The sequence below is a fragment of the Asterias amurensis genome, chromosome 7 (assembly GCF_032118995.1).
Source record: "Asterias amurensis chromosome 7, ASM3211899v1".
In the NCBI taxonomy this organism is placed as follows: Eukaryota; Metazoa; Echinodermata; class Asteroidea; order Forcipulatida; family Asteriidae; genus Asterias; species Asterias amurensis.
The window spans coordinates 14044743-14066237 of record NC_092654.1 but is presented as its reverse complement, the minus strand read 5'-3'; the positions used below and the strand labels follow the sequence as shown (position 1 = coordinate 14066237).

The 21495-nt window shown below is 38.8% G+C and overlaps 1 protein-coding gene across 2 annotated transcripts; it reads left to right on the top strand.

Annotated features, from left to right (window-relative positions):
- Positions 1–4027: 4027 nt before the first annotated feature.
- On the top strand, positions 4028–21276 carry LOC139940041 (carbohydrate sulfotransferase 11-like). 2 transcript variants are annotated; one of them, XM_071936239.1, is made up of 4 exons: positions 4175–4295; positions 13903–14015; positions 17063–17136; positions 18543–21276. In XM_071936239.1, the coding sequence occupies exons 3-4, from the start codon at positions 17083–17085 to the stop codon at positions 19482–19484; spliced, it is 996 nt and encodes a 331-aa protein (XP_071792340.1). In that variant the 5' UTR covers positions 4175–4295; positions 13903–14015; positions 17063–17082; the 3' UTR covers positions 19485–21276. The 2 variants fall into 2 exon arrangements, with proteins under 2 accessions (XP_071792339.1, XP_071792340.1); XM_071936238.1 differs by lacking the exon at positions 13903–14015 and having other exon boundaries at positions 4028–4295.
- Positions 21277–21495: the final 219 nt, after the last annotated feature.

The window sequence follows — 21495 nt, the reverse complement described above, 5'->3', positions numbered from 1 at the left end:
AACTAGAATGAATTGAATTTGTAACACCAAAACTTGTCAAAAAAAATGTTTGTTTGAATGGTTAATAATGGCTTTGATTATTCCAGATAAATTACATGTTCAGTCGGGTGTGTGAACTTACAGGATTGAGCAATGTACCCCGCAAGGGAATTCTTCGTTCAACCTGGACCACAAAAGAGATTTTTTTTGTACACGGACTAAGAACTTAATAGCAGGACCCCCAAAAACTGGATCTTGTTTTAAAGGCACTGCACACTATTGGTAATTAATAAAAAATAATTGTTAGCATAAAAACTTACTTGGTAACAAGCAATGGACAGCTGTTGATAGTATAAAACATTGTGAGAAACGGCTCTCTCTGAAGAAGTAATTGTCTACTAAAATATTTGAACTTGATTTCGAGACCACAGAAATAAAATTTTGAGGTCCCAAAATCAAGCATCTGAATGAGCACACAACTTTGTATAAAAAAGGTGTTTTTCCATTATTATCTCGCAAATTCGACAACCAATTGAGTTCAAATTTTACCAAAGGTGCCCAGTGTTCAACGCAATCGAAGTGTGGACCTGAGAACAAAAGAAGTCCACATAATGTAGGGACTTGAAACACTATGTGAACTTACACTGGTCCAACAGTGTTTTTACAGTGTTGAATAACAAGATTTTTTTAAAGTATAGATTAAAGAAATGTCCACAAAATTTCCTTCCTCAGTGCTGCAACCTTCCTCCATGCTGCAACCATGGAGAGCTGGCTAGACGTGCATCGGTTGTGTGTGTGGTTAGGTATTCACATTCAAACCGAGGGCAAATTGTTGAGGATGGCATTTCTTAAGTGCAGAAGAAAAACATTGCAAACCGGAGAACTATTATGTAACAAAACATGATAAATAGGGTCCCCGGTCGGGGGTAAGGTCCACAGTTGGAAAGTTTGTAACAAAACAATGGTGGGAAAATTAGGTCTCCATATGCAGGTGTACAGTTAACGTGATAAAACCATGGAGGTAGAAATAGCAAAATTTCTACATCCATAAAACCTACATGAAAAACAGTGTCAAAAAAAACTTAGGCATACATTATAGAATAAAAACTGCTTTAAACCGAGACCAGAAAGATGCAAAACTGCTTCCGACTGCTATATGTGGGAACAGCTTAATGTACCAAATAAAATTTAAAAACACAGTTTACCAAAGAAAGTTAGGCCTACATAATTGTTCACAACCGAGTCAAAAACAGGCAAAACTTCGAACATGAGGTACTTGTTAAAGCGAAGCTTGTGATGGGAGTAGAACACATGCGTTCACGCTCTGGTGCTGCCAGCTAAAAAATGTCATTGTGGGGGGGGGGGGGGGGGGGGGGGGCGGGGGGTGGTGGGGGGGGGGTGACTAACCCCACCTCCAAGGATTACGCAAGAGGGTTAAGTGTTTATTACAACAAAGAATTCCTCAGATAAGAAAGAGCTTTAGGCAAATATAAACAGGGGAGACGTAATCACTCGACAAACACAAGTTTTTGTCTGTACCTGCCACTATATCCATGGTCAATGATTAAGCAAACCAGCCCGTCCCAAAACCCCCTGTCATGTCACTATTGGTAATAACTAAAAAAAATTGTTAGCATAAAAATTTTGGTTGATAGTAAATAATGTGAGAAACGGCTCCATCTGAAGTAACGTAGTGTTTGCGCAAGAAGTAATTTCTCACTCAAATTATAACGACTTCAGCTAAAGCTCTTTATTATGCATCTGATAGCACACAAAGTTGTGGAACAAGGTTTGTTATTTTATGCATGTAGTGATACACCATGATACACTCTATGGATACCACACGGCCAAGTGTAAATAATGGTGTTCTCTACTTTTTCATCCACTGCTTGGTATGTGCTTTCTGCTCCCTCTTCGGGAGAGACGGGAGTTGTTTTGGAAGGAAAAGGGTGTGAAAGAGAGGTGCTGGTTCAGCCATTGCGCAGGGCGGGAATTTCTGCTCAAGTCAGCTGATACACGCGGTAGAAATTGTCAGTAAATTTTAAGGTAAAAAATCTTAAAATAAAAGAAAAAGAAAGGAAACAAAAAACATAAAGATTTCTCTTTATTTTACCGAATAATTTGTCGCAATTTTGTTACAACTAAAAAGGACTGTGCATACGATGTTTGTACTTGGTAAAATAGAATATCGGTTGTATACATAAGGAAAACCCATTCCCAAACCCAATCGGATGATGTTACTATTAACTATCACTCCCTGTAACTTGCCTCCTGGTCAAACCAAATATAGGGAACAAGTATAACACAGAAATTAAACGTAAAGGTAATGTTATGGGTTGTAAATAATTTAAGATATTTTTTTAAAACTTGCTCGCCCCCCATTTTTCAGTAGCGTTTGACGCCTTTGCCCCTACCATTTTGACTACTTCTAGTGTCACACCAGGCAGTCACATGAACAGTGAATTTTGTATGTCGTTTAGCCTTCGGATGGGACGTTAAGCCGTTGGTCCAATGTGCTATTATGTAAAATATTAAACCCAGGGCACCTATCGAAAAGAGAAGGGGCGCGCCCCGGTGTTCCTGGTCCAATCGGCAGCAAATTGTGCCACAGCACCTTGTAAAACATTACATGATGCTATATACCAAGGATTAGCTCTCATAATTCAAAAACGTAGTCCCACATTTTGCAGAAAATACTGTATGTGACCGCGCCAGGAGCGTCACTGAGTGACGGACATGTGCGCTATAAAAGAAGCCACAATCATTATGATTGAAAAAAGGGGTATCCGGAGAAAGACTCTGCTAGGTTCAAAACGTGCAAGCCACTACATGTAACTATTTTCTCGATTATTATTTGTGCGGACATGTATTCCTGCCCATGGGGTGAAACGTCTTCAGTCAGTTGATGAAGCTCAATGACGGGTCTCCCTCATCTCGATCCCGAGGGGTAGAGGTTGACAAAATTGAACATCTAGTGAATTCCCGCGTGTACTTAAATATTTTAGGGCGACAGCCACCACATCAAGCTGAGTCCCATCTCGTCTGCTTAGTTAGAACCATCATAGAGCAAGGGAACCATGGATGTAGAAATAGAGGGCCGCAATGGCAATTTCATATACGTTATGTTAAAAGGGTCCTTTTACACTGGACTCTATTGGTAATTACTAAAAAATAATTGTTAGCCAAACAAAAACCACTCAATGCACTGAGTGATTTTTGGCTAATTGCTTATTACCACTGCATTGATAATAAGCAATGGCTGATAGAATATAAAACATTGTGAGAAACGGCTTAGAACATTGTATTTGAGAAAGGGGTTATTTATCATTGAAGTGTTACTTCAGCGTCTGAAGCCTTTTTTGCAGCAAGGTTGTTTTTCTTGACGAGTCCAAATTTTCACATGAGATTCGTTGTTTCATACTGTTGGGATACATCATGAGTTCACCAAATGAGAATACTGGTCTTTGCCAATTACTAAAGGTGTCTCCCTTCAAATGAAAAAAAAAATGCCCGGTGCTTTTTAAATATACACTTGAAAACAGCCAACCCACATGAAAACAAATAATAAAATGTTCACTTAGAAAATAAATGTTTCTAGGCCTATTCGCCGAATACATTCTTTGAAGACCACTCTTGATCCATAAACTCCTATAGCGGGAGCTCCAGACTATGCAAAAGCAGATTTACGACATAAATACAAATGGCACCACGGACCTTAGTTCTGAGCAGACAAACTAGAAGCTATTGACAGCCGATCTCTCTCGATTCGAGAAAAATGAAGGAACATACTTTTATTATAAACAATAGAGCAAAAATTGCTCCATGTTTAAAACATATAACTTCCTATACCTCCATGCTAAAACATAGGCATTCTATATAGTCATTGAGCAAGACCTTGATCTATACACCGAACTGACCCCTCGGTATCCGACTGGGTTAAGGGATGCCTATGGGTCGGTGTGTGTATCACGTGTAGAGCGATAAACACCGCACTGCGAGAGGTCCGTGCAGAGACAGACGTAAACAGTTTCCCACAACCTCATCATTATAATGCGCGTGTGGCTGGCTGCCAGTTGTGCTGATTAAGTGGTATCCTGGTACTGTACTGCAGAGCTGGCTAATGACATGGCCTATATAGCTAGGTTTATGTTATGTAGGTAGCTTGTGTGTGACCACATTTTGCACTGTAAAGATGGCATCGCAATCGGAACTATCACTAAACTTTCTGAAGTGCCGTTTTAAACATCGACGATCGTCTTTTGTTCTGCTGATGTTAACCAGTTTCCTTTTGGCTGGATTTGTATTTCACGAGTTTGGTAAGTAAAATTTACTTCCATCGTTTAGTACTTTTAAGGGGAAAGAAAAGCAAACGCATGCATGCATGAGAAACATTCACGATAAAAAAAAAAAAAACTAAAAACGATACTGATGTTTTGATGTTTTGTTTTAAGGTACGTTTCTTTTTATTACTCCATGGTTACACGTATAGTTGCCACTACATCAAAATACCAACAATCCATGGAGGTACTACACAACCTAGCTCCATGACGATTAAAAACGGACGGTTGCCATCCATACAATGCCTTCCTCCATGATACAACAAACCATCTAATTTATTCCTCCATGAACAAACAAAGTAGCTAGCCGAATTTGCCCAGAACATATAAAGAGTCGAGAGAAATAGTTCCGTTGGCAATAAAATCTACGTCAATCATTAATTATAGTATTATAATTTGTGGCACACCCCATCTCCCATAGTAAGATATTTTAGTTTGGGGGTAAGAGAGGCCGAGGAAATGACATCAAGCTGAAAAACATTAATTTTCTTGTGCATTTGGGTGGGGTGGAAGCATGGAGGAATAAATGGGTTCCTCTTGGCTTGGTTACACCATACAACGACGACACTACCCCTCCCATCATCCTGTTCCAGGAATCCGAGGAAGATTTTGAGATGTTTATTGGGCGATGGGGTCAGTTTATTGCTCCATGGTATCCATAAAATTGAGGTTGGAGGTGGGGGACTCCCATTCCACACTTTGGTCTTTGTACTATGTTATTACCATATTCAAGGATTAATTTTAACACTTTTAAATGTTAAATAAACAACAGGTGGGAGTAAACAACAGATTGGTGTATACAAAGTAGATACCATACATCAATATCAAAGGTAACCATTATGCTGAAATAACTCATGTCGGTTCGAGCATGATTTTGTGCAGGAAGTGACAGCATACACAAACTATATGTTGACTTTTTGACTTAGTGGTGCCAAAATACAAACACATCTGTTGTGTCACCACATGAAAGCTCAAACAACCATTTTACCAGTCTCACCTTATTATAAAGCTCAATGCGCTATGTAAAAGCCGACAACTGTTCAGCTTGTGTGACCCATCAAACACCCACTATTGGTCCAACCTCCCCCGGGTTAAAAACATCGTGTGGTTGCTGTTTGTTTTTAGTGAATGCTCGTCATTTTGTTAAAGGCAGTGGACACTATTGGTAATTGTCAAGGACTAGCCTTCACAGTTAGTGTATCTCAACATATGCATAAAATAACAAACCTGTGAAAATTTGAGCTCAATTGGTCGTCAAACTTGCGAGATAATGAAAGAAAAAACACCCTTGTCACACGAAGTTGTGTGCGTTTAGATGGTTGATTTCGAGACCTCAAGTTCTAAATCTGAGGTCTCAAAATCAAATTCGTGGAAAATTACTTCTTTCTCGAAAACTATGGCACTTCAAAGGGAGCCGTTTCTCACAATGTTTTATACCATCAACCTCTCCCCATTACTCGTCACCAAGAAAGGTTTCATGCTAATAAATATTTTGAGTAATTACCAATAGTGTCCACCGCCTTTAAAGGGACAACCTCCTTCCCATCAATCGATGACAAGCAATACATGTTTGATTTGATTTTTTTAAAATCAGAATAGTCATTGTTTTACATGAGGTTTATGCCGGCGATATAGTATCGAGAGGGATTGGCACAATGACATAGCAATGGGGCAGGCCTACTCCTGGGTGGCTTTCAACATGAATTCACAAAGAGTTAAGACTAGTCTTAGCTCGAGTCGGGACGAGTTGATACTCGTCCTCGAGTAACTCGTCCTTAGTCCTATTAACCCATAAAGAGTCCCATGACTTCCTCAGTCAGAAACGTACATAACATGGTTTATTGAAGAAGAAAAAACCGTCATCGAATCACAGAGGCTAAGTAACAACCATTTTTAAATTTACAGACAAAAATTGAAATAAAAAGTAGGCTGAGAACACTGTTAATTGAGCCATATTTAACATTGTGCACCCCCATTTAAGTTTGGGACTATCTTTGTGAAATCGACCCCCCATATCCCAATCTAAACTCCAAACGTTATATTTATTTTTAGTCAAAACGCCTTTTAACATTTGTGTTACAATTTTGTTATTACATGAACGCTCTACGGCATGCCCTTCTTCCACGGAATACTTGTTTACACATTTTAAAAATAACTCGTAAGTGATGGACAACATGTTTTCGGTCTTATCATCTTATACACAGTCAGATCTTGTCGATAAGTTTGATAATCACTATTAATATTATGGCAATAATCAATGTTTGGCTTGCAATGCCATGGTGAAAATGGATGTGCCCTATATATGGCTGAATTTACAAGGAGCTATAAATATGGTTTATCTTGACTTGCATACCAATCTTAATTGCTTGTAAGTGTGGTGGTGTCACAATACAAATCACTTGAACTCATCTCATGGAGGTAAAATTCTTAAAAGCTGATTCTTATATATCGTGCTTTGTGAAATGGTGAAATGGAGCCCCCCCCCCCTGCCCTCTCATCTAATCATCCCCTGCTTTTCCTATCGGCTTTCTGCTGTCTCTACCTCGTTTCTCTCCCCCACTTGATTGCTTATCTTACACCTAAGGACGGTTACATTATACATCCATGGTTACACCAGTCACGTATGTTGTGTTGTCATTGGTAGCCCTCGTTGAAACTTAAGGTCGAAAAGTACAAGGTGCTAGCCACTAACTATATTTTCCGACTATTATTTATGGTGACATGACATGTATTCCTTCCCATGGGGAGAAACGTCTTCAGTCAGTTGATGCAGCTCAATGACGGGTCTGCCTCATCTCGATCCCGAGGGGGTAGAGGTTGACGAAAATGAACGCGCGGTTTGAAACAATAGCAATTCCCGTGTTTAGACCGGGAGCCCACGGGGGTCAGCCTAGGTAGAAGTTAAAATATTTTCATACGAATGTCTGCCGAGCACACTCTGGTGGTATGTGTGGTCAAAGGGGCCGTTGAGGAGCGTCACTGAGACAAATGAGTTTGTTTATAAGAAAATTGGTGTACGCAGTGCGGTGCTTTCACTATTCTCTCAACTATTCTCTCAAATCATGGAGCTACCTACATGCTCAAACGATCACCAATAAACTCACCTGCTTAAATTGCCAATATTACATAACGCACCTGCTGAACCATTTGCGATACTCAATGCAACTAGTGATGGTAAAACCAAAGAGCTAGGAAACCAAGACAATTATTTTCCGCTATAAGTACTGCGAACCACGGGAAATATTTAGTACTGAAGTATGGCGTACATTCTTAACATTGTATCCATTAATAGAGCTAACTTTATTAACAAGAGCTGGCTTGGCAGGGAACCACAGTACACAAGGCCTATACTAGCCTACTAGCTATAGGTTCGAACATGGAGGTATTTCTATCTCCACGGTTCGAATCGTTAGTTATAGCACAGAGTCCTAGCTCTATGGTTATATACATGTAGCTAGCTGTCACTGTGTGACAGTACACAAGGCCTATACTAGCCTACTAGCTATAGGTTCGAACATGGAGGTATTTCTATCTCCTCGGTTCGAATCGTTAGATATAGCACAGAGTCCTAGCTCTATGGTTATATAGCTAGCTGTCACTGTGTGACCACACTTTGCACTGTCAAGATGGCATTGCAATCGCAACTTAACTCAAGATCCCTGAACATTCTCAAATGCCGTTTAAAACGTCGCCGATCGTCTTTTGTGCCGCTGATGTTAACCGGTTTTCTTTTGGCTGGATTTGTTCTTAATGATGGGTTTGGTAAGTAAACTTGATTTGCACAATGCCGCCTGCATGGTCGATGCCAATGTTGCCCTTAAAATGCTGTAGTAGAAGTTTACAATTTTACCATGTTACCGAGGAGAAAATGTCTTGGTGCCTTTGTCCTTTACAAAAACGAAGCATATGGGCCTGTAGTACATGTACATGCAAGCAAGAAACACCCACGATAAAAAAAACCCAACCTACTACCAACTTAACATTTAGAATGATATTTCGTTTTCATGGACGTTACAAGGAAGTAGTTGTCACATCAAAATGTTCGTTCTATTTCAACTCAGGTATAGATAGTTTTTAAATGAAAACGATAGTTACTTGATAGCCCACATCCAGTGACACAATTACAAGTCAAAAGTCAAATATTTCCTCTAAGATTGTTATGCTGATTTTTTAAATATTTTTTTTATCAATGAACAAATAAATAAATGAACAAATACAAATCTAATTTTAAATAACCTAATCTAGTAATGCAATTCATGAAATTAAATTGAATGACGCGGTCCAGTATACAAACATAATACATAATATATATATGGTTAATAATTAAAATTATCAAATAATAACCTACAAGGGAAACTGACTGTGGGTGAATTCTAAATGATTTGTTGTTAAACCCCAAATCATTGAAATGATCGTCTTACATATTAATATTATTCCTCAATGCCCTAGACAGATAATTAGTCTCAATCGAGGAGGCAGAGAGAGATCGGAGACAAACCATCGGGCCGTCTCGGCCCAGCGAACCGTACTAAGTCGCCAATTGGTCGTGGTCTGCACTCGTTAATATTTCAGTGTGCCTGATATGTGTTAAGGATGTCTCAAACAATAATATTACACTTTCGTCAAGTCACGTGCGGCAGGATTGCCCTTGTCGAAAAAAAGAAAGAAAAAAAAATGATACTCATACTATGTGATCAAGTTCTTATCAGCTGTTACACCCCTTCCAATCCAGCACAGGTGCTGTATGACTTCGTGGCGATCACAGACGCAAGATACTTATAGATCTGCCAGAACTTATATCAAATATATATATATTTTAGTGCAAAATCGCCCGAAACAATACCAAAAAGGCAACTCTTGGTGACACGATCAGGGGAGAAGAAATATTTTAAGATGAAAATAAATATTTAAGGCTGGGAGCTGACCGTGTGAATTGATGCTCCACTTTTTAAGGCAAAGTATACCTTTTATTTTTTTACCTCTCGGTTTTTTACCTCTCTGTTTTTGAAAGCGCCGACTCTGTGACAAGGGTGCTTGTTATTTTATGCATAATGTTGAGAAACGCAAAGTGAGAAGACTTGTCTTTGGCAATTACCAATAATTACCACTGTCTTTAAAATGGTCTAGATTGTAGGATGGAGGGAAACCGGACGGAGGACAGTTAAATACTTTTCAAAAATTAAATAAAAATATGTAAATAAATAAACAAAAATAAAAGCAAATATTTGTTTCATAGTTATACAGAGATATGTTTATAAAACCAAACCGTAATGATGACATGAAGAAGGGAAAGAACAAGCACAATATTGGTGATCAAATTGGCACTCGTGAATTACCTCTGGAAAAACGGCAGACAGTTCAAATTAAATTGTCTGGTTGATAATTGAATTAAATGTCAAAAACAGGGACGCTGTGCTTTTTGAAGATGTCGTGCTCATTAAAGGGTGTACCGAAGGACATAATGAAAATACACAGCTTACAGTTGATAGATTTACTCATTACTTACATGATATAACAAGTATGATAATGGATGAAAACATTTCTAATATCTTTTTGCCTGAAATTTTAAAGAAATCAATATAAAACAAATTAGCTTTGACCATCAAGTCGAAAAAACGATGTCTGAAAACATTTGTTGTTACCGCCGTCCAACACGATTTTCTCGTGACTGATTGAGTATGACATTTCACACGTTTGTTATTTCATGTTGGGTCACATGAAGTGTGTAATGGATGCTGGTCTTCAGGTTACGAATGGCTTTAAAGGCAGGGTACACCTATTCTTTCTCAGGGTTGATGTTTCATCTCTGGAAGGGCAAGGGCACCAAGGCATTTTCTCATGGGTAAAGGGGCACCCTATAAATGAGGAGCATTTCAAGTGCACCAAGACATTGACGTAAGGGGCATGGAGGCAATCGCAATTGCTGCATAAAGTGCCCACACCAAGGAGAAAATGCCTTGGTGCCTTTGTCCTCACAGAAACGAATCATTCAGGTCTGAGGTTTATTCAGCATGACAACTGAATTGCACCCTGCCTTATATGTGATCTTTGGGGAAGTATACTTTCAGGATGTCTGCGTCCTAGGAAAAATAATAATTATTTAACAAAGGGATCGTCCCACTTTCATTATCTAGTCATCGTATATTAGTATCTCAATAAATCTAATCTAGACGGATGGCACTTCCGCTCGTTGGGCTGAATGATTCCTTTTCAACTCTATCTTCTAATGGAGACAGTTAATGTATGTTGGTTGTTATTGTTTTAGACATGTGAGTGCTGTAAGTATTACAGCTCAATATAATCCAAGTTGTGGCTGTACTGAGTTCTTGTATGTACATGTACATGCACATTTGTATTAGTATCGATGGGTGTTGGGATCCGGAGGTTTTAGTTAATTGAACATGATACACCAGGGGACCCGTATGTTTTGCATTTTGTTAAAAACTGTTTTTGTATCTATTCTAAGTATGCTGTTGTATACAAACATGTACAGATATTATTACTTATAGGTTAATCTAAGCGTATTTGTTTACTTAAACTTAGTAAGTTTGATTTTGGTTTCATCCTTTGGCATTTGATAATACAAATTTTGGATGCTAGCAAAGTTTTGCCCCCCTCCCGCGGCTCGCGCATTATTTTGTGTACATCCAAGTACATTGGGCAATGACAAATGGAGTTCAGGCTTTCTTCCCCTTTTCGAAATAATCCTCTACGTTTTGCATTTTGTTAAACACTTTTTTGTATCTATTCTAAGTAAGCTTTTGTATACAAACATGGATAGATATTACCTATAGGTTAATCTAAGCGTATTATTTTGTTTACTTAAATTTAAACAAGTTTGATTTTGGTTTCATCCTTTGGCATTTGATAATACACATTTTGGATGCTATTAAAGTTTTGCCCCTCCCTCATCTCTGCAACTCATTTACCCCTCTTGATACACCCCTCTAACTAGGACGTTTGGCATGGTCCAGCATAGGATATCGGGCATGATGTGGATATGACAATGGAACTAGTAGTAGTAGTTGGCAGACGTCTGTCGCGGACGACAATGTCAAGTTTAGATGCATCTATCAATGACATCTTCCTCTCGTCATCTTGTTGTCAGTTTGTTGGTGATCATGTCTCATGACAATGAACATATTAAAATGGAAATATTAACATAATAATGCCAGCTTATGTTGACAGCGGCCCGTGTATTATTGTGACACTCAAATCTTCCAATGGGGGTGTGTGTAGTGGGCATTGTAATAATAACATGGAATTCTTTATTTCCCTGTGCATAAATAGCGTTATTAATAACGTAGTCTAATCTAAAGGAGAAATTTGCATTATTGCAGAACAAAACCCCTCGCTACAGCGGTGTAAGACAAAAACCATGACAGCTTCAATCCCTGTAAGTGTAACTGTAATCAAACATGGAGGACACGTACCAAATGCCCTTGCGAGGGAGTGTAGGCCAGATGGTGACAAGACGGTATGTCACGTGGGACTGTAGAGCGTTCACAACCAGAAACCCAACCCTCCCATGAGATTCTTAGAACCATGACCTATGACCTCAGACAGCAAGTCAAACTTCGTTCACAGGAACACAACTGCAAGTGCAACTGTTTACTACGGCCCGACGTCAATATAACAACAGTTTGATACTGCTAGATGAACAATTTACCTGCTAAGGCTCAGAATGCAGCCGAGCGTCTGTCTGTGGTTTAAAAAATTGGTACAAACAAATCAATGTGTCAGTTTATTATTAATAAATGTTTTTAATTAATGTTTTTAATTATGTTTTTCCCTATTCTCATTTAAAATGACATGGCCATAATGTAAAACAGCTGTGGCATTCTGTACAAAGCTCTTGAAAAAACAAACTTGTCTTTTTTAGCTGTAACGGTGCATCCCGTATTATACATGAACGGAATGTATACAAATTGTTTTGGTAGAGTAGATAAATTATGGTGGCACACTGCCATAAAATCTCTCAACATTTGTGCACTTAAGAATTCTAGCTCCTCGTCCTGCAACGACAGAGTCCTACAGCGTGTTCTATAATAACATAAATTTGCCTCTGGTTGGAAACACAACCACCATACGGTCCGCCATTTGGTGTCGAGTCAGAAATTTGTTTCAGTCATGAAATTACACCACGAACAAAAATACACACTTTCAAGGGAAACATTGCTTTCGGATTCGACACTTTGGGCTGACAACACATTTATACAATGAACTGGTCAGGAGGATGTTTTAACAGTATCTTTATTTTTAATTATTGATTACACACCCAACAGCACGATTAGCATTAATGACAGGATGTGTAGGAAACAAGAAGAAATGTTCAGTTTTAGATGTGGGACGAAACCCCCCAAATGGGGAAAACCCACGCAATCAGATAGGGACTGAAAACCCAACCCACAAATGCAAAATTCCGGCCATTGGTGGGATTCGAACCGGGGTCTACATAGGTGAAAGGCAAGGAAAGAATCCACTTTGCCAACCTGATGCCCCAAAATACAATGATTCCCTCAAAATCCCCCTCGAATTATCCGGTGTGGCTATCTTTTACTTCGTGAACTACGTCCGACATTTTGTAGAACCAACTTTGTTCGCATGATTGAAAGCCAAAGGCAATGGACGCTATTGGTAATTGCTCAAAATAATTATTAGCATAAAACCTTACTTCGTAAAGAGTAATGGGGAGAGGTTGATAATATAAAACATTGTGAGAAAAGGCTCCCTCTGGAGTGACGTAGTTTTCGAAAAAGAAATAATTTTCCACGAATTTGATTTCGAGACCTCGTGTGACAAGGGTGTTTTTTCTTCCATTATTATCTCGCAACTTCGACGACCAACTGAGCTAAAATTTTCACTGGTAAGTTCATGCATATGTTGAGATATTCCAAGTGAGAAGACTGGTCTTTACCATGGAGCTATAAAAAGTCTTTACCAAAGGTGTCCAGTGTCTTTAACACGTCAACGGGCATACAGTACTTGGGTTTTCTTATTTCTACCTCCATAGTTTTACCAACCTAAGCTGTTTTCGAGTGTGAACCAGTCCTTGCTCTATGTAATAAACGTGAGCAGAAGCTTATTGACATTGACACTGACAGTGTGAGGTTAAACATCAAACATCAATGAAGGGAAGGTTATTCAAATGGCACAAGCGCTGAAGTTCAATGTCACATTGCGTTTTTGTGAACTATAGTGATAGCAGTGCCATCTACAGCATGCATCGGGTACGGGACATCACTTCCGATTTCCGTGTTGCGGCACAGACTGTACTACATGACAACTGTTGGTTTTAAATCTGATTGAAATGTTGCCAACAAATTTCATTGTATACGCCGGAAACACCTTGTTAACGATCATGCAGAAAAATACCTTATCCAACCGAAGTTCAAATCATGATTCATTTCAAAACATGTCTCGCCTGCCTAGCCGGTTCACCCAATTTTCAATTATTAAATAGTTAATAATTATAGTATACTGCACAACAATTGTCCAGAACATAAACATTGCAACGCTGGCGGTTTTTATGTAATACGGGCACCGTTTAAATGACATGGTTTTTTTTATTGTTTTTTTTACATAGTTTGCATGAAAGTTCAGCCAAAGAGAAACACACAGACGATACTCAGCATGTGGTGGACAGCATCCCTTCAACTTGAAACAATTCAACACCAAAAACAACAACAAAACGTTACTGTAAGAGAAAGTATTGAGAAATGGCTTTTAAGAAACAATTGCGTACTGTATGTATAGTGTATAGGACATATACATACTTTTCCACTTGATATTTGTCTTGTGTTTATATAGTCTGGTTTTCAGATAGTGCTTGATAGATAATGATGGTTTTGACACCTTACTGGTGATAGTGAAGCCGGAAGGCAATTATCAATGTCACGAGAGCGAAACAAAATGATCTCAACCCAACTGACTCGTATTAAAATTGCTATTTGAACCACATTTTCGTACAAATACGAGTGCCAAATAAAGCATATAGCAAATTCAAACAGGGCAAAAGAAGTGCATTAACCCTAACAGACCAAACCCTTCAGAAACATACTGCCCAAATCCTTCAATATCCTTCATTTTGAAGTTGTCGTAAACCTTAAGTGTCCAGGGGTCGATTTCACAAAGAGTTAGGACTAGTCCTAACTTAGGACTAGTCCTAAGAGATATCAAAAACGTACAGCTAGTCCTAAGTTAGGACTAGTAACTCGTCCTAACTCAAGATAAGACTAGTCCTAACTCTTTGTGAAATCCACCCCAAATCTTTCAATATCCTTCTCCTTATTGTAAATGAACATACTATCCCAAATCCTTCTAAATCCTTATGTGTTTATGATTTAGTTTAGGACTTTGTTGGGGCCCTTGGTGTTAAGGAGCTCACACACCGCACATGTTTGCTATAATTTATCCAAGAGAGAAACACAATAACTTGAAGGAAATGGTTGTTTAGCGGGGAGGGTGGTAGGGGTTGGGGTCGACCTAACCCGTTGTTTTTGCATTGTTCCTGTTGTCTCTGTCTGTTTGTTTTTTTCTAATGTGTGATCAAGGGGCTCAGTTTAGTGGCCCTGTGACCTCACGGTTCGGGGTTTCCCTTTTGCACCACTATAATAAACTAAACTGACCCAATGTTGCCAACTTAAATATGAGTTTTCTTTGAGGTGTGTCACGATAGGATCGGCCACATAAATCACGTTGCATTTTGGCATGTTTATAGCTGGTCTAGCCTTCTACAGTAGACTCAAGTGTTCTATAACAAGGTCTCTCTGGGACTTGCCAAATGTTCTCTGTATATCATGAACATTGTTATAACATGGTAGCAAAACTAAAGAAACACAGTAATGAGATTTGGGACTTCAGAGTGTATAGAGGCTTAGAGCAACATCAATGGGAATTGCCAAATTACCTCTTTGTAAAATTCACATTGTTATAAAGAGGACAGCGAAACACAAAGCAGAAATGATATGTGGGACTTCAATGTGTATGAGGGCTTAGCTTAGAGCAACATCGTTGGGAATTGCCAAATTACTTATTTGTAAAATTAACATTGTTATAAATAGGACAGCGAAACACAAAGCAGAAAATGAGATTTGGGACTTCAGAGTGTATAGAGGCTTAGAGTAACATCGTTGGGAATTGCCAAATTACTTCTTTGTAAAATTAACATTGTTATAAAGAGGACAGCGAAACACAAAGCAGAAATGATATGTGGGACTTCAGAGTGTATGATGCTTAGAGCAACATCGTTGGGAATTGCCAAATTACTTATTTGTAAAATTAACATTGTTAATAGGACAGCGAAACACAAAGCAGAAAATGAGATTTGGGACTTCAGAGTGTATAGAGGCTTAGAGCAACATCAATGGGAATTGCCAAATTACTTCTTTTGTAAAATTAACATTGTTATTTAGAGGACAGCGAAACACAAAGCCGAAAATGAGATTTGGGACTTCAGAGTGTATAGAGGCTTAGAGCAACATCGTTGGGAATTGCCAAATTACTTATTTGTAAAATTAACATTGTTAATAGGACAGCGAAACACAAAGCAGAAAATGAGATTTGGGACTTCAGAGTGTATAGAGGCTTAGAGTAACATCGTTGGGAATTGCCAAATTACTTCTTTTGTAAAATAACATTGTTATTTAGAGGACAGCGAAACACAAAGCAGAAATGAGATTTGGGACTTCAGAGTGTATAGAGGCTTAGAGTAACATCGTTGGGAATTGCCAAATTACTTCTTTTGTAAAATTAACATTGTTATTTAGAGGACAGCGAAACACAAAGCAGAAATGAGATTTGGGACTTCAGAGTGTATAGAGGCTTAGAGCAACATCGTTGTGAATGGCCAAATTACTTATTTGTAAAATTAACATTTTGTAAAGAGGACAACGAATCACAAAGCCGAAATGAGATCTGGGACTTACAATGTATTTCTTACAAGCAGAACCTATTTATATTAGTGTTCCGTATAACTGTGTTCTGTATAAACGTGGATTGACTGTAATAGTCTGTATCGTATTAGCAGCAGTCCCACAACTACTGTATTCTGAAATAAACAAGGATCCAATCCTCATGACCCATGAACTCATAACTCTATGTCAAGGCCATACCACAACCATGGAATCTAAATGCCAGCCACACTGACACCAGCTCCATTTCCGAAGGAAGTACATTTCCGAATAACATACACGTAAACACTGAACACCGTAATTACTCAAAATAGTTGTTAGCAAACAAACTTACTTGGCAACGAGCAACGGAGAGCTGCTGATAGTATAAAAGATTGTGAGAAACGGCTCCCTCTAAAGTACTATAGTAACGTATTTTTTTTAGAGAAAAAAAGGGATAATTTCTCACTCAAATATTGAGTAAAACTTTTCCACAGGTTTGTTATTTTATGCATATGTTGGGATCCACCAAGTGAGAATACTGGACTGGTCTTTGAAAACGTTCTTATCAGTGCTTTTAACTTAATCTAACACACAGTTGAGTTTACCAAAGGAAATGCTGCCAACTCCTTAGGCCTATACTGCCTGTAGTATTTGCTGGGAAAGACATTATTTTATTTTATTTAATTTTATATAAAATGGTTGGAATGGTGTGGACTTTTTTTGTAGACGTCTAGAAAAAAATCATGGCGATAAATTATTGAAACATGAGTGGGGTGTTTACATCACGATCAATGTGTGTTCCGTATGGATTGCAAACTGATTAAAATGTATGTTTCATTTCTTTCTGTTCAGGTCAATTGGATGGTGGATTGATGAATGAGGGCTCTGCGTTTCGATTGGCTGCCAGTCGTCTGTTCGTAAATGAGGTACTTGACTCCCATTAAATTCAGTATTTGCCTGAACTCAATGCTGGCTTAATGTTGCTTCAGTCATATATACTCAGTATAAACCAGGCTTCACCGCCTAATTTCACGGAGCTTTCATTCAATTTAATGCTCAAATTATTCAATTTTAGATTGAAATTGAAAGGTCATGCAGAACGTCAATCATTCATTTAACTCTTGTATCATTCTTTGTCTTAAAAGATGCATTCACGTGTAAAAGTATTGCAGTGTTCATTCAATTTGTTTTTTACCTGCTGGGGGTTGATCGGACATTAAATTTCATGCATGGGTAAACCTGCTTTATTTAGTTTTCAAACATCTTTTTAGAATGTTCCCGCCTGTCTGATTGTCCTGTAAAAATCCGAGTTTGCATTGCTTTACAAATAAAACAAAGACGGAAAAAGGGCGGGGGGGGGGGGGATTTGTTGTGAAAACCATATCAAAACAAGGCAAACTTGTTCGCTAATTTGTTTGTTTGATTTTCCCGTCATGGGAACTCGGAAACGCACATAAGGGGACGTAAACACTAAGCTTGCATTAGCAAATCTCTCTCTTACAAATAGTGGTTTAACATCTACGATTATGAATGGAACAAATAAAAAAATTGCAATTCATAAGATAACAATCTACTTACTAGGCTATAGATAGTCATTGTGAAATCAGCCATTAGTAGGATTCAAACAAACAACCTCAAAATTGCAAGTGCCGCAACAGATTTCACGAAACGTCAGTTAACTCTTATCTCGAGGTATAAGACGAGCATAAATAGAGCAAGAACCAGAAGGATGGGTTACTCGTCCTTGCTTAGGGTGGGTTCAATGCGTCTTAACGTCTGGACCACGGTGACTTTTCTCACGTGTCATATTCTGTCACGTACCTCCCCAACGTTCTCATTTTCTCACCAAGTCATCCATAACCAACGAGGGGTCGAGTAATGACAAAGTGATGCATGATGTCACGCGACGCATCATTGCTTTTTCTAATGAGGTTTGTTTTGTTGTATTTTTTTTTTAATCAAACACATCAATGTCATGGATCTCTCATCCATGGCTTGCTTTTGGATGTGTGTTAGTCTTGGTCCAAGACGTTACTATCTCAATGTTAAAAGCGATAACCCGAGAGAGGGCGCGCTTTCCTTTTGTTTGTGTTTGTTTGAGTAGGTATACACATTCCAACCGAGGACCAATAACAAAAGGGGAATATATTATATAGGGTCCCCGGTTGCAGGCGTACCCGTATACAAGCTTGCGTGTCAGAGATTAGGCCATTAATAAAATGGTGGATATACTTTATACAAAGTGGGATTCTAAAATGTGTCTAATATTAGAGCTAGGTGAAGGATGTTTTAATTAATCCCCTTTTTTGTCCCTTGTTTTTGTTCCCACCAGGTTCCGTGTGATGCATCGTGCAAATGGCTTCGTGAGCAACTAGCCAGAAAAGAGCAAGTCTCTGCAACATGCAACGCATACACAAATACAACCATTGGACAGCGTCTCAAACACAAGCTGAACACCAAATCCCTGCAGAGATTAGGCCACCTGCTGGTGCTAGACTCGCACAAGTTGATGTACTGTTATATCCCAAAGGTAGGATGCACCAACTGGAAGCGTATCCTCCTTGTTCTGAAGGGGGTCTACAATGATACCAAACTGATTGGTCAATCACAGTCGCATACCCTAACATCCAAGTTCATCAAACCCCTCTCTTCGTACTCGCTAGAAGAAGCAACGGAGCGATTGGAAAACTACACCAAATTCGTCTTCGTGCGGCACCCGCTGGAGAGAATCCTCTCAGGTTTCCGGGACAAGTTCCAGAAAAACTACGGCTCCAGCACCATCTTCAGGAAGAACTTCGGGCCGAAGATCGCTTCGTACGGCTCCACGAAGAAGGTCCCCTTGCGACCAGATGGAACACTGAACGTAACCTTCGGTCAGTTTGTACGGTACATTGGGGATTCTAAAAACATATTCAGCAACGACGGACCGACAGAACACTGGAGCGACATGTATAAGATGTGCCAACCGTGCATGATCAATTATGACATCATCGGCAAGTTCTCGTCACTGCACGAGGACGCTAACTTTACACTACAGGCAGCGGGAATGGACGGCAAGGTATCATATCCGCAATCCACCAATCCAACCAACAGTTCCGACGAGGCGCACATCACAAGCTATTTCTCGGACCTGCCGCCCGACGACATTCGAGCCTTACTCGCCCGTTACGTCATCGACATGGATCTATTTGGTTTCTCTGTCCCGCGTTCGTTGAAGGCAATGCTGGCCAATGGTACCGATGGATTGACACCGAATAGAACCCCAGACATGTGAATGTATTAGACTAATTTGCATATGACGTCACAGTCACACTCTCAAAAGACTACCACTGAGGCAAAATGAGGCAGATGAAATTGCCTGAACATCTGACGTCAAATTTTGAGGCTCGTGAATTACGCCAGAGGTTCGCTTTCAGCCAACGTCCATAATCACTTTTGACCAATTTTATTTTACATGACCTTCACGGTCGTGGAGATTCGCAGTTAAATCTGACGTCAATGGTAAACATTTAAAGCCAATACCTGTCTGTTCTTGTGGATAAAGACAGCGGACCAGTCTAGAGTATACCCCCTCTATTGGTCACCATCACCACCGGAGTCAAACAATGGAAATGTGTACGTGCCGTGCATAACTCTCAGCCAATGACTGGTCATCCTTTGAAGTGGGGGCATATTTGAGCTTGTGACGTCATACGCAAGGATTCTAGCGGACGATGACAAGTGGATTAGTGCGAGTGAATTTGTTATGTAATGACCATTCTCGATAAAGTGCTGCAACGACGTCGAACTGAAAACATTGTCATTATCTAATTGAGAATTTTGTATAAACAATATTGTTTGTCAAATTATACACTATATTAAAGGCATCGCTTGAGAAAAAATAAAGCATTTCAAAAATAGCTTTACAGCACATCACAAACTTAAGGCCAATAATAAAATACACGCACATTGTAATTAACTAATAATATCACGGTGCTTGTCATGCAGTATGACACCAAGCAAAATGTGTTCAGTTCAGTTCAGTACAACATTTATTTCCATTTCCTCAATCAATATGAATACAATGTTAATCCACAATGTGCGATCCATGAAAAGAGATTTTGTAACTATTTTTCCAAAGTTGAATTATTGATGTTGGCTGCAACTAGTACCGTATGGTATAGCACATTCCAAGTTTATGGACTACGGTACTAACACTCATTGTGTTCTTACTGTAAGTTAAAAGTTAAGTTGAATATAATATGGAACCAATCAGGCTGGTGTTTATTTCCGGTTTCCTTGTATACATTTAATCATATTCCCCCAGGTAAGGATGTCAGTACATCTCCGGTTACTCCCCTGATCTCGCCTGTACCAATAATTTGTACTCGTAAGTAGAGAAAAGCAATTATGACAAAGTGCCTTCATATACTTCGTTTTTAAAAGAGCGAGGGCACCAACGCATTTTCTACTTGGTAAAGGGTAACCTATTTGAGGAAATTGTACATTTTTACCAGAGCATTTTCCAGGGCACCAAGGCAATGACCAGGGGGACATGGAGGCAATCGCCTTCATTAGCCTCCGCCGTGAAGTGTCAGGGCTGTGCCTTGCTCATTAACACAAAGCCCGGATTCGAAACCATTATTCTGCAAAGTAATACAGAACTTCAGTTCGGCGCCTAGAACACTCGGCCACAACACCCCTTGGGGTCTTACTGTACTATTTCTTTATGCTTTTCTTGTTTTTTTGTTGTTGGTTTTTTTAAACAATGTTTCTAAAATTTGTTTCGTAAAATAGTTATACTGGTTCTTTCAACTATTTTATATTGGTATTTAACATTTATATTCAAGTACTGTTCACTTATATTAAAGTACTTTTCACTGAAATCCGGTTTATACATCACGCGAAAGCAAATGGCAATGATTTTTTGAGGCGCAACAATTTACTCGCTTTTCCCCCAATAATTTTACATTATGCCTATATTATATTATGATGAAGCATTGCACTTAAATTCATAAAACATAAAACTACAGTTTTGTTGTGGATTTCTCTGTTAATAATAAACAAAACCGATCGGTAAACATTAATTTGCTGTTGGTATACGATTTCTTCGTTTTATTAAGTATTTGTACTACCGGTAATAATAATTTTGGTTTTACACCGATGTGTGTTATTATTATAACAATAACAATAACAATAACAATAACAATAACAATAACAATAACAATAACAATAACAATAACAATAACAATAACAATAACAATAACAATAACAATAACAATAACAATAACAATAACAATAACAAT

What these genes read in the sequence shown, in the direction of transcription:
- LOC139940041 (XM_071936238.1), top strand. Translation starts at nt 4,172, where the DNA reads ATGGCATCGCAATCGGAACTATCACTAAACTTTCTGAAGTGCCGTTTT. An exon ending in ATTTGTATTTCACGAGTTTG is followed by an intron (nt 4,296 to 17,062) that starts GTAAGTAAAATT and finishes CTTTCTGTTCAG; the next exon opens with GTCAATTGGATGGTGGATTG. An exon ending in GTCGTCTGTTCGTAAATGAG is followed by an intron (nt 17,137 to 18,542) that starts GTACTTGACTCC and finishes TGTTCCCACCAG; the next exon opens with GTTCCGTGTGATGCATCGTG.